The 13417-nt window shown below is 34.3% G+C and overlaps 2 protein-coding genes across 2 annotated transcripts; both read right to left on the reverse strand.

Annotated features, from left to right (window-relative positions):
- Positions 1-1409: 1409 nt before the first annotated feature.
- Positions 1410-7198, reverse strand: LOC114332206 (signal peptidase complex catalytic subunit SEC11A). The gene is made up of 4 exons (XM_028281956.2): positions 7006-7198; positions 6693-6952; positions 5401-5578; positions 1410-1525 (listed from the first exon to the last, which is right to left on the reverse strand). The coding sequence occupies exons 1-4, from the start codon at positions 7054-7056 to the stop codon at positions 1475-1477; spliced, it is 540 nt and encodes a 179-aa protein (XP_028137757.1). The 5' UTR covers positions 7057-7198; the 3' UTR covers positions 1410-1474.
- A 2475-nt stretch (positions 7199-9673) lies between these two features.
- Positions 9674-13246, reverse strand: LOC126879140 (52 kDa repressor of the inhibitor of the protein kinase-like). The gene is made up of 2 exons (XM_050642121.1): positions 12862-13246; positions 9674-12301 (listed from the first exon to the last, which is right to left on the reverse strand). The coding sequence occupies exons 1-2, from the start codon at positions 13052-13054 to the stop codon at positions 9909-9911; spliced, it is 2586 nt and encodes an 861-aa protein (XP_050498078.1). The 5' UTR covers positions 13055-13246; the 3' UTR covers positions 9674-9908.
- Positions 13247-13417: the final 171 nt, after the last annotated feature.

Genomic DNA, 13417 nt, shown 5'->3' on the forward strand with positions numbered 1-13417 from the left:
ACAGTGATTTGGTATTTATTTAAACAAATTTGCATTTGCTATCGTAAACTATCAATGGAAAAAATGATATTTTATTAGACGGGACTCAAAAATGTCATTACATGGCATTATAATATTTTGATTCAAAACAAGTTTTTGATCAAATTTTATAGTGTAGAAAACGTTAAGATACCGTTGTTTACATTTTCCTCCATTCCCAAAATACATCATATTCGATTTTGCTGAAAATTTGCCCACAGATAGCCAAAAGATAGGACTTTAAGTGGTTGAAGCGATTTGAATTATATAACAATACCAGAAAAGTTACATGCAATATCATAGTCAAAAATATAGGCGTCTACTGTAGGTACAATTAACTCAGAAAATATCGACCTCACGACAAAAGTTGTTAAAAAGAAATTGTAATAATTGTAAATACGATTTATTTGGAACAGTTTCAGTTCCTACCATTTTTGTCGAAAAGTTAAAAATGGGGGAGATATTAAGCAAAAACGGTTCTCCTTTAAAATCAAGATGGCGGCTAACGTAACAGAGGATTCATTCATGATTTTAAATTTAGGCTACTATTGACCCCACTAATAGAAAAATAAAATTTTGGGCAGCTCAAATCAAATGCCTGATTAAATCCTATCCCGACTGGACTAATATACTTTTGAGTCTGATATTATTGCATGTATGCCCCATTCCACGAATATACGACCCTCTTGGATTATCGCGACAACGAATATTTTACTGTGCAAAATATGAAGAACGAAAGTAAATTGCAAATTATATTGTTGTTTATTGGAGTAATTATTAGAGCAAAATACTTTCGTACTTCTTATGTTGCACACTAAAATATTCATTGTCACGATAATCCAAAACAGTTGTATATTCGTGGAATACACCATAACTTTTTTATATTATAAAATAATTCAAATCCTTTTAACCACTTAAACTCTTATGTTCTGGCTATCTGTGGGCAAATTTTCAGCCAAATCGATTATGATGTATTTTAGGAATAGAGGAAATTGTAAAAATCGGTATTTTAACGTTTTCTACACTAAAATTTGATCAAAATCGTGTTTTGAATCAAAATAACTTGTTATAATTTCTTATAATGACATTATTGAGTCCCTTCTATTAAAATATTATTTTTTCCATCGATACTTTACGATAGAAAATACAAATTTGTTTAAATAAACGCCAAATCACTGAAAAATCGCATAAAATAATATTTTGAGAAAAAAAAAAAGAAGAAGACATTTTGACCTTAAATGTCTTATTTTTACTACCCGCAGAAGCTATACACCAAGGTTAAAAGAAATCGGAGATCCAAAAGTTTTTGCCTGAGTGATTTCACATATTATTATTAAAAAATGTCTGGTCTTATCAAGTAGTAATAAACGCTTACAAAAATACTAAAAAAATATTTTCTTATTTATTTATTAATTTTAAGTAACAAAAATTAAATTAAGATGTTAAAAATGTAATCTCACTCCCTGTGTACCAACACATACAGTCCTAAACAGGCCAATACCGCATACTGAAACAGAAAAGAATATTTTTAATTAGAATTAAAAATCTATTGTAAAAAAATCAACAATATAATAACTAAAAATTGAATTTGGGATTTTCGTCATAGACTGCCAGATATGTCATTTCCATTTTACATGAAAAATTCACTAACATGGTTTTTTGCTCAAAATAGCTCTTATAAACCTCCATCCAAATTGAGAACAACTACCCCCTGCTGTTAGCTAGGTATTTTTCTGCTGTGAAAGAAAAAAGTATACCAACAGATAAATAAAGAACCAACTGTTTTAATCTAATTAATCAGTTGTATAGCACAGTAAGGCAGTGGCGTAGCTAGGGTGGGGCGGAGGGGGCGGTCCGCCCCGGGTGTCACCCGTTCGGGGGTGACACCCGGGAGACACGATCACAAAAGAATGAATCGCTAATTTGTAACTTTACTCACTTTACAATCAAAATACAATTCGATATTATTTTGTGAACACACGAAACCGAGAGAACTCGAGGTCAAAGAGCATTTCTTGGATTTTTTGCGTTAAAAGCAAAAATGTAGTTGATCTAAGTAACAAAATTGTCAAGAAGCTTGAAGTTGATGATTTAGATAATAATATATAAAGTACCGTTCACAGAGATACGATAATGCAGCTGTTAGGAGCAGCGTACATGGAGGAATACAAGCTATTATTAAAGAAAAAAACAAAAAGGCTATTTTCGTTGGATGTATTGATCATTTAGTTAATTTATGTGCACAAAATACATCTAGTGTAACATTTTTCAGAACACTAGAGGTAAGTTTTAATTTTTCTTCTGCTTCCACTAGCTGCTGGGAATTGGTTATTATTATTAAACACAGCAAAGCATCTGTTAAGCTACTATCTACATCTACCACGCATTGGGGTGCTCACTATGCTGCAGTTAAAGTATTGGCAAACCATTTTGATAATGTTGTTCCTGCAATTCAGGAATTATTATGTCATCAACAAGAAAATATAGACACCAGAGGTGTGGCTCATAACCTTATGCCCGCTGTGTGTAATTTCACATTTCTTTGTTATCTTTTCTTTTGGAATGATGTACTAAGAGAAATCAATTTATGTAAGATTGAATTGCAAAGTAAAGACATAACCGTTGATCAATCAGCGATCAAAATAGGAGAACTTCGTCTTTATATTGAAGAAAAACGTGGTCATATTATAAAGCAATATATTTTGCCACTAAAAGATATGAGGACGAAGACATTCCCACCGAAAAACTCACACTTCAAGCCGAACTTAAAAAGGATATGTTGAAATGTTTTCGACATATACAATGTTGAACTCGAAACCAGATCAAAGTCCATTCAAGATGTGGCTTTATTGTTCGAGGTTGTTCAGAAGCACACTTTGCTTGTCACAAACAGTGAACAGTTGAAACTAGCTGTTCCAACATTTTGTGGCTTTTACCATGAAGACATTTTAGAAGCAAGCTTCCTGCTAGAAGCATTTATGAAGACATTTATCTACAAGCGGTCCATATTACAGCCTCTAAACTAAATGGTTATCTGTAGACTTTTTAAAATTCATTGCGGAATGGGATTTCATGGAATCCTTCCCATACTTAATGATCGCATTAAAATTGGATGGGACATATGTTTACCATTGCTATTGTTAACTGAGACATTCCTTTCAGATTCCTTTTCAGAAATATTTCCCGCTTAAAAATACCACTGGGACATTATTGTCCCACCAGGGGTATTCCTACAAAATCAGGAATATTTCTGTCAAAATACTATACAGTGGAACCTCGATTATCTGTATCTCCATTAACCCTCACCTCTGTTAACCGACATGGTCCGTACAGAAGTTGTATTGACCACATAAGCATAAATTGAGTCATTAATTCATTTTGTTTGAACATTGCTATTATAAGCCACTGGACACATTATGCGAAATGAATCCAGATATGCCCAAAAATATTTGGAAAGCGAGATCCAGGAAGAAGAAGAACATCCTGGTTAAAGAACTCAGAACCTGGATCAAACAACATTTGTGCAGTTTTTCCGCGTTGCTGCAGATAAAATAAAGATTGCCAACATTCGTCACGATAGGCACATCAAGAAGAAGATAAGCCAAACGAAATTCGTTGATTGCTGACAGATGATGAAATCGTTGAAATGGCAACAGAAGCGGACGAAACAGATTCAGAAGCTGACACAGACTTGGAATATGACAGTGGCGATGGCGATAATGCTATTGCAACTGTATCGCACATACAAAAATTCACCGAATGCTATTCTCGACAAGAAGAAGCCAATAAAGTAGATTGCATGATCTTACGTCGATTAAGAAATTCAGCCGTTGCAAAATGTGAAGCAACAGTAAAACAAAACAAACAAAGATTTCAGAATATTGTAAACTAAATTTTTTTGAGAGAGAGAGAGAGACATACTTTATTGATACAATGTACCAAAAGGCCATCGACCGAAGTCTTTCAGCCAATTTACACAATTAATATACATTATTACAATATATGTTTTTTGTTAATATTAATACAATACAATAATTAAAAAAAAATAAAAATATTTGTATGTGGCGGTAATCACAATATCACTGACAATTAGTTACAATACAGATGATGACTTGAATAAAGTTGTTTATTGTCTTGATGTGTAGCAGATTTCTTCAAAAAGAGTTCTTCCTGGACATCTACGGGCACTGTCCTCTGGTATCTTCACAATGTGGGGCTCAATCAAATTTTTGTTACTGTCATTAATAAAGAGATAATTAAACAGCTTATTTACACTCTCTACTAACAGCTCTCATTAATAGGTTCAATTCCAGTTTCCTCGTACAGCATTCTGTTGGATGGATTGTGAAGTGGATTATCAGGATGACGCATTCTAGTAATTTGTCGAAGGCTAGTTGTTTCAGCCACTTTTATATTATTTTTGGCAGGGCCTTTAGAATTATAGAAAATTGCAGAACCATACTCCAGCATGGGCCTGCAAATCATTTTATAAATATTGGCTGCTGTTTCAATCGTAATTCCCTCATTCTTGTATGTTAAACTTCTGAAGTGTTTTGCTCTAGTTATAATTTTCCTTTTTATAACTGCTGTGTGGTGGTTGAACGTCAATTTGTTATCTATTTCTATTCCCAAATACTTAACAGTTTGGGAGGGTTTAATAATATTGTCGCATATGTTTATAGTTGGTGAGTGATCTTGGATTCTATGGTTAAATATTATTAGTTTTGTTTTAGAAGGATTTATTGTTAATCTCCATTTATTCATCCAAGATATTGTGTCATCCACCTGCCTCTGCAATAAGTCCATTGTCTTTATTAAATTTTTTCCATATGATATCACTGCAGTGTCATCAGCAAATTGTAGCAAATTAGTGTTGGTTAGTCTATTGTCGCATATGTCACTGCAATAGAGATTATACAATAGAGGGGAGAGTGGTGAACCTTGATTTTTTTGAATTTAGATGAAAATGAATTTTTAATTTTTTTTAATGTTCTGTTAAAGGTTTTTCGATTATCTGTCATACCCTTGGTCCGGTGCCCTGACCGATAATCGAGGTTCCATGGTACCATATTTAGAATATGGTGTATCACTGATATAAATGCTGAAAAATATTCACGTACTGTACAAAAATCTCAATGAAAATTGTAAAAAGCAAATACAAATGCATTAAAACGTTAAGAACTTGTGAAAATAAATCTGTAACTGACTCCGGAAGTCACCCAGTGTTGTCAATTCAGTCTTATTTTCTTGCTTTTGCACTAATAATACCACTAAAGCAAAACTATGTTTAAATCGGGACATATTTGAGCCAGTAAATATTTTTAAACTTTAGTGGGACATACTTATATAACATGATCAATTAAAAAAAACTATCTATTATACCTTAAACTTGGGGTATTCATTCATTAATATAGTAACCATGCCTACATAAGGCAAAAATCCTCTTGCCCTGCCTACCACATCATCTTTGGTTAACCACAACTGTCCTGGAGCATACAGACCTCTATCATCCACACTATTATTGTCTCCTTTCGTCAGGAACTTTACAGTACCATTTTTCCTAGAAAAAAAAAGTGTTCAAGTGATATTATCGCTAAGATTAGAAAATTATGAAATATATTTATCTTTAAATGATATAGTAGACCATAGAAACAGAATACTTTTGTAAATGAAACAAATATTTTTTGTTTCAGTCCATTTGTTGTCAGTCCGTCAAAGGAATTTGTGCCTCAGTGTAGACATTTTTTAAGTATTTTTACATGGACCATGCAGGCAATAAATGTATCCTATAATATAATAATCCAAAAGAGCATTACAGTTTTGGATTTTGTTGAATTTTATTTCTTAACTTGAAATATTATTGAAAGTCACATAAATAAATCTACCTATTAAAAATGGAATGGGGCAAGTGTCGTGCTTAGAACTTATTGATAAATTTAAAAAATATGGAAGTACTATGGAATCCTTGTGACTCTAGCTATGTTAATAAATTAAAAAAAGAAGGTAATTTGACAAAACTTGCTAAGTATGTTAAAAAAGTACTGATGGAATTAAAAAAAAATTAATCTCTATTATTTTTATCCACATACATATCTGCTGTTTACGTTTTTTTTTACTTTTTAACCAATTATAAATAATTATACTTAAAACTAGAACAAGCCATAGATTTGTTCATTCAACATGTTCTCTGCCTAAGGGTAAATAAATGGATCATTGCTGCGGCAAGCCTCATGAGTCTTCATGTGGGAAAACATTTTTCTAGACCAGCGGCATTCAGTGGGTCCTCAACTTGTCTCATGAGTATTTGTGCTCAAGTGAGAACCCAGCTTTAATTAGAAAAAACGCCTCTTGTATTCTGTAATTTATTGAATGTTATGTTGGAACAACGTTGTAAACGCAAAATCAGATTTTGTCAACAAAAACTGAAAAAAATTCCTTATAATTGATCATTTTGAAAAAAGGAATCTTTATGACTTATCTCCTCATCTTAGGAGATGCATAAAGTAAAGTCTCGTAATACACCCCGCAGTCGGCAGTACATTATTTTGCACATATAGAATGTTGTTACATGGAAAACCCACATATAAAACTATTGGCAGTTACAACGTTGTTGCAGCACAGCATTTAATTATTCTGTGCTTTTACTGATATTCTACACATTAAGGATAACTTACTTTTCATGGAGCTTTAGCACGCGATGTACAATGGGAATATCTCTACCTTCTACTTTGAAGACTACGATTTCTCCTACTCTAACAGGTTCTTCTGGATAATTCGTTAAGAATAATAGATCTCCTCTGTGGAATGCCGGCTCCATACTGCCAGATAATACTACAACTATGGGGCTTTCGCTACCAGTTACCACCATGAGTCCTTTCCATATCATTAAAGCCGAGGAGACTATCATACCGAAACTGAGAACTTGGTAAATGAACTAAAAAACAAGTAATTAATTATTTATATTTTGTGCATGGGAAATAGACTCACCTGGCGTTTGTTCATCCGCCTTAAATCTTCGAAAACGTTTAAAGACTCCATAATTGTTACTAAATTTGTAGTAAATACTTTGCAGATGGTAATCCACGTCAGAAAACAAAACCAAGTAATCAGTGATCAGTGGGATGAGTTTGAGGTTAGGTCGGTTATCATATCGATTATTTTGACCATTTTGACATGTAAGCAATGACTAAATGACAGAAGGGTAAATATTACAACCAATAGGAGAACGAAACGTTTCACGTGTTTTGTATATTTAGTTGTATAAACTGTGGCGCCATGCAAATTAAAAAAAAATAAAAAATGAGTTTTTTCTAAATGTTCGGACAAACGAAAATTTATTGAAATCGTTCATCTTCACAACTTTACTTATTGAATTAAAGAAAGAGATCAGTCAACAATCATTAAAATAATTATCATTAATAATAAGATATTGAAATGACTTGATTTCTATAAACATTGAATGGCAGTGTTTTGTATAGGCAATAAACGAAAATATTGCAGAATATCGTGGCAATTAAATGTTCGGACAATTATTATATTTTAAGATGGGGTTACATCGCCACGTTCAGCATATTCTTAATAAGAATTGACTACCTAATTGAATTATTCCATAATTCACTTGGTTCATGACTAGTTTTTCTTGACACTTTGCTATGTTAATTATGCCTTCCACCACTTCATATCTTCCTGGACCTCCTGATGACATGCACCCCCATATCATAATTCCTTTGAGAAGTTCACAGTTCGTTTGAGGTAATCTTTATGGAATGTCTCATTTCTTTTCTGATAACCCATTTTCGAAAGTCCCCCACGCAAGTATCAAATTGAAACGATTTGTTTCTTGAGTATATGTTAGCAGAGGTTTTTGTTTCGCCTAAAATATTACGAGTAATGAAAAGAATTACTCATTCAATAAAACATTACGAATCAACCTTATAAAAACTTAGTCCTGCTTTGTGTATCCATTTCCTGCAGCCACTCCCTTGATAAATGTTTCTGCGTTCCATTGTGCTACGATAGCTCGTTAAGTGTTGCGACGGCCCAGTTTGCAAATTTACACTAGTAATCGTCGATCAGACATAATTCCAGGTCTACCCGAATTTTTGCCTTTAGGTTAAATAAGGACCTACTTCTACAACTGCAGATTTCATCATCATCAAGGAATTTCATTCCGGGTGAAACGTTTGCCGCTCTCTGATCCACTTTATTGCGGTGAACCACTCCGCATTTATCTGGTGTGTTTTTTCACTCATTTCGATATGTGCATAGTTCCCTCCAGTTTCTCACTTTCAGGATTTTGATATCCCTCATGACCTGACCCTCCCATCTCTCTCTCTGGGCCTTTCAGTTTCTAGCTTCCATCTGGTTATCTTCTTAATCAGTAGGTCGTTTTTCTTTCTCTCTGTGTGTCCCAGCCATCTCAGTCTCTACGCTTTAATAAATCTAACTATACAGTTATGCAGAATTCCTTAAAGACAATCGTAATAAAAGTCCGTGTGATGTTTAACAGTTTTAATTAATAAAATAGATAACTAAATTATAGATACTACTAAATTGACGAAATGTAAAAGTGTTTGTGTAATTGCGACTAAAATTTTATGAGTTCTCACAAAAGAAAATGTCTTTGAAATAATCGCGTTTATCTACTTAATATATGACCGGATTGTCAATATATAAGTACGTATTAAACTTCGCGTCCTTTCGATTATTGCCAAATACAACCTCTTTCCTCATTCGAATCTCAAAATCGACTGCCTCTCGCATCCTTACGCTAAAACAAATTATCGTATATCTAATCTCCCTTTTCCGTTTTAACCTAATAAAATTGGATCAAAGTATGTACCGACTTTTTCCAATAAAATTAGTCAAGGCGGCTACTTATGTTTGCGTCTCAGCTAACTCCGCTTCCCGATCCCCAAGCTAATCCGCCATGTGTTCTTATGCGTGAGACTCTTATTTCGTTTTCGGAATAATAATTAAGAAAAACTATATACAGGAGTCTTAAAAATTAAGGTAAAATATTTACAATTCTACAGTTATATATGAAGGGAGAATATATTATATTCTCCCTTCGTTTATGGTTCATTCTTCTTCTCATTTCACCGTTTTCCATTCTTATCGGCCCATAGTCAGAGGATTTTCCTTTCGAATATTCTTAATTTTTCTTTATCTTTTTCTGAGGCATGTTGTCTCAGCTGCGTACACTCTGTATATTAACAGTTTTGTATTTCTGGATAAGCTCTTGTCCTTCATTAGGCTGTGCTATCTCCAGTACGATTTGTTGCCTGCTAGTATTCGCTCCGTTACTTCTTCACTTTCTTATTTTTGCCATTCATAATTGCTCCCAAATATTTAAATTGTTGAACTCTTTCAAAAGTGCAGTTTTCTATATTGATTTATCTTATCTTGTTATCTTCTCTTCTAGAATAGAGTAGATATTTTGTTTTTGCTTCCTTAATTTCTAGACCTCTTTTCCGTGCTTCCTTTGCCAGGATTGTTACTGCATTATCTGCATATGCAACTATTTATGTTGAATAGTAGATTATAGTTACTTTAATTCTGCTGGCCTTAATTATTGTTCCTTCTGCTACTATGTTGAATAGTGTTGTTTACAGGAAACAGTGGCGGATCCAGGGCATGATTTCGGGGGGGGGCAAGGAGGATTATGTGGGGAACCTTCCGGGGGGTCTGGGTCTGGAAAAATGTAACTGAAAACTCGTGTTTTTAGACAATCTAGAGACTAAAACATGATCATATTTTGTAATTTAAATCTATAGTTTTTAATTGGATTTATTCATTAAAGCCTACTTGGTTAGGGAAATAAAAACACAAAACACTTTTTTGAAGATTCAAAGCATTACTTTATTATTTACATACTTTCTCCATAAAACTTAAACAATAAAGTCCAGCCTTCTTTTTCCTCCTTTAGCATAACGCTCAATTACGTTCTCAACATTCACCTCAATATCACGATGTATGTATAAAAGGCACAATCCATTCAACCTCTCTTCAACCATTCTTGTCCGTAGCCAGGATTTAACGAGCTTAAGGCTGCTGAATGACCTTTCAGCACTTGCAACACTTACTGGTAGTGTGATAAGTATTTGTAGAAGTGTTCGTACAGTTGGAAACATATCTCCATCGCAGCATTTGAGTACTTCTATGGCACAGTTTGGAATTTTCATTCCTTCTTCTTTCTCCCTTGACCACTTCGCTCTCCAAATGCTTAACTCTCCTTCAAGTACCACTTCAGAATCACTGGGCAAAAGAGTTTTAAAGTTCTGGCAAACTTTCTGCAGCCTCACGTTCAACTCCAAGCATTTTTCGCTGACATTGGTGTTCAACATATTTGCAGGCATTAAAAGGTTGAGGTCAAAGCACAATAGGTTTTCTTCGGAGAACCTGGTTTGTAGATCAGTGATGACATTGTCGAGAAGTGGTATATACATGGACATCCTATAATATTCCATCACTGTCTCTGCTTCGTAGTTTTCTCTATGCCTTTGGCTTTTCACTACTCTGGGCATTTTGAGCTGCACGCCCAGCTTTTCAGAGGTAGTTAGAGCTTCCAAGTATAACTCTGTGAAATGATCATCACAATTTCGTCTCCTATCCTTCAGACATGTCAGTGTGTCTGTCACTGCATTGGAAGCCTTGTTCAAGTCTAAGTTTGGTTTTTGCAATAACTTGCTTAGGGGAAGGGTCCTTTTCAGAATATCTACCAGACAAACGCAAGAAAAAATGAATTCAGTGCTTGTTATTGAGTTGATATACAATACGGCCTTTTTGGCTGACTCGGACTCTTTCCATTCGCTTATCTCTGTAAATGAATCGACAATTTCTGGCAATGCACAAAAAAATAAAATTACTGCATCATGTCTATCTACCCACCTAGTTTCACAGAGGCTCAATAGTTGCCTTCCTACGTGTTCAGTTAGAACAGCATTCCTTTTTGCTGACTGATTATAAAAGTGAATGACTTCTTTCATAATGCCAACGGCATTATTTATGGATCGAATCTTATTAGATTTAGAAATAGAATTATTCAAGGCGTGGTTGTAGCATGGAAGCCGTTTTGCACTAACTGCCTCTGATTGGATCTTTGTTACACTACCTGATTCTTCAGATGTCATTACCGAAGCCCCATCTGTACCTATGCCTACACAGTAACTAAGGTCTAAGCCAAGTTCTTTTACATTCCTTAAGACTATTTCACCTAGAGTTTTCCCTGATAGTTTGTTCTCTTTACACTCTTTACCATTTACATCTGCTGCTGCATTGTATGCATCAATAAAAGTTATGAAGTCCTCCCTTACGGCATCTTTCCAAAGATAACGGACAACTAATGTAATCTGTTCCTTATGAGACAAATCACTGGTTTCGTCAAACATCATAGACCAATATTTGGACTCGAGTATTCTTTTCAGAATTTCATCCCTAATTTCATCCCCACAACACTCTATTAAAGCATTTTGCGTTGTTTTGCTAATATATGTTGCTCGAGAAGATGATGTATTAAGATGTTTTTCGAGAGCTTTGTCACCCGCGTCTACTCTGAACTGCAAGAGAGCTTTGAAATTCCCCTGATTTGCTGCTGAAGTCTCAATGTCTAGGTTGATAGGACCATCGTCCCTGTGACCTCGAAAAGGTATGTTTTGACGCCCGAGCAAAATAATGGTTTTGATAATGGGCTTTAGCCTTTCACGATTTTCTGTAACCTGACGAAGCCGCTCAGAGCATACCTGATTGATAACTTCTTTATTAGGTGATTTGTAAGTTTTCAAAAAGTCTTTCCCCATTTCTACACAGGTTTTATGGTATAAACTTCTTTCATGGGTTTGCAAGTCGCCATCTTTTCCTGTTAAGTCTTTAAACCGTGTCAAAGGTTCAATTACAAGTCTCCCCAGCTTCACGCCCTTATTGTGACCTGCCTTTTCTTGGGCGAAAAGTGCACAGTATTTACAGAACAAACCTTTCTTCAACTCTGAAAGTACAAGCCATGTATGATTTTCTAGGTGGGTTTTAGACAAATACCTTTTAACGCCCTTTGAGTTTTCTGAATATGGATACACGTAGTTTGAGGGTGGCTTCCAATGTTCTTCCAAAAGAAGATATTTTGTGTAATCATCAGGCTTGTTATTTACATATAGCCCTATATCTTTGATGATATGATTTGAAGAGAGCTCTTTCACTTTACCTTCAGAGTTAATTGTAGGTCTGGATTCGCTTGAGGAGTTGGTAGGTCCACTGCTTTTTGAGTGTGAATCCAAGGCCAGAGGATCTCCTAAAAAAACACAACCTTGAAATAATTGATCGACTAGACCTATTAAGGCCGCGTCTCACCATCAAATAATTTGATCAAACAGTTTGAGCAAACTCCGCAAGTACGTCAAAGTGACGTCACAATTGCAGTTTTTTTTTTAAATTCTAAAAATCTGTGCTCTCACTAACAGTCTAGTTTAATCAAATGTTTTGTATTGTGTTGTCTAACTTGTTTGTACTTTATTTAAAATTAAAGTTTTTCATTATTATCCACAATGAACACTCAGGATGTGACGTCACTAACTGTCACTTTGTGTCACTAACTGTCAAGTTTGATCAAATTATTTGATGGTGGGACGCGATCTTAAGACTTGAAATAGTTTGTTTAATTTAAAATGTAACTTGTATTAAACGTTATCATCCACATTATTAAAACAATTTACTTGATTTTCGTACTCAACAAATCAACCCCTAAATAATTATTTTTCTAGGCAAATTGGGTATCATTTTAAAGCTCTTATCCTCTATATGTGCCTTTTGCAGGATTATATGTTGTTGCTCGCTATTACAAAAAAGGCTTACCGAAAACTTCCACTTCGAAGTTTGGGTTTTGTGACACAGCAAGCGAGCTTTGCTCATGTTGTCCCACTTCCACTTCATCTCGAATTATTGTAAGTGATTCGGGTTTATCTTCATCGTCTCGTTTTGCACCCTCAGTCTCACCATTACTGCTATCTGAAATTGTTTTAAAGTGAAAATCAAACAAAATTAACATTTAATCAATTAAATTTGATTTTATCTGATTTCTTACATTAAAAAATGTATTTTACTTTAAAAGGGTAGACTAATTAAACACAAAAAAACGTTAAATATAAATAAAAAATAAAAGTAAAGTTAAACTAATTTTTAGTGAGTCCTAAATAATAGCCTAAACAGTAAACAAAAACGTAGCAAGCGTAAAAAATAACCATTAAACCTACTAACCTACTAGCTTTTATTACTATGGCTTATGAAATAGAGTAACCTTACCTGACGTTGTCTTCAACTTTTTGAAGAACGTTGTAATTTTGGCAGCTCGTTTCATAACATCAGCTCACAACAACAACAAAGCACAAATAAGCACCGACATCAAAATGGC

The sequence above is a fragment of the Diabrotica virgifera genome, chromosome 1, assembly GCF_917563875.1.
Source record: "Diabrotica virgifera virgifera chromosome 1, PGI_DIABVI_V3a".
Lineage (NCBI taxonomy): Eukaryota > Metazoa > Arthropoda > Insecta > Coleoptera > Chrysomelidae > Diabrotica > Diabrotica virgifera.

Excerpts from the sequence above, each read along its gene's own strand:
- LOC114332206 (XM_028281956.2), bottom strand. The coding sequence starts at position 7,056 with ATGGAGTCTTTAAACGTTTTCGAAGATTTAAGGCGGATGAACAAACGC. Across the intron at positions 6,953-7,005 it reads GGCGGATGAACAAACGCCAG|TTCATTTACCAAGTTCTCAG; the intron begins GTGAGTCTATTT and ends CTTGTTTTTTAG. Across the intron at positions 5,579-6,692 it reads GTGCTAAAGCTCCATGAAAA|GAAAAATGGTACTGTAAAGT; the intron begins GTAAGTTATCCT and ends TTTTTTTTCTAG.
- LOC126879140 (XM_050642121.1), bottom strand. The coding sequence starts at position 13,054 with ATGTTAATTTTGTTTGATTTTCACTTTAAAACAATTTCAGATAGCAGT. Across the intron at positions 12,302-12,861 it reads CTTCGAAGTGGAAGTTTTCG|GAGATCCTCTGGCCTTGGAT; the intron begins GTAAGCCTTTTT and ends GTGTTTTTTTAG.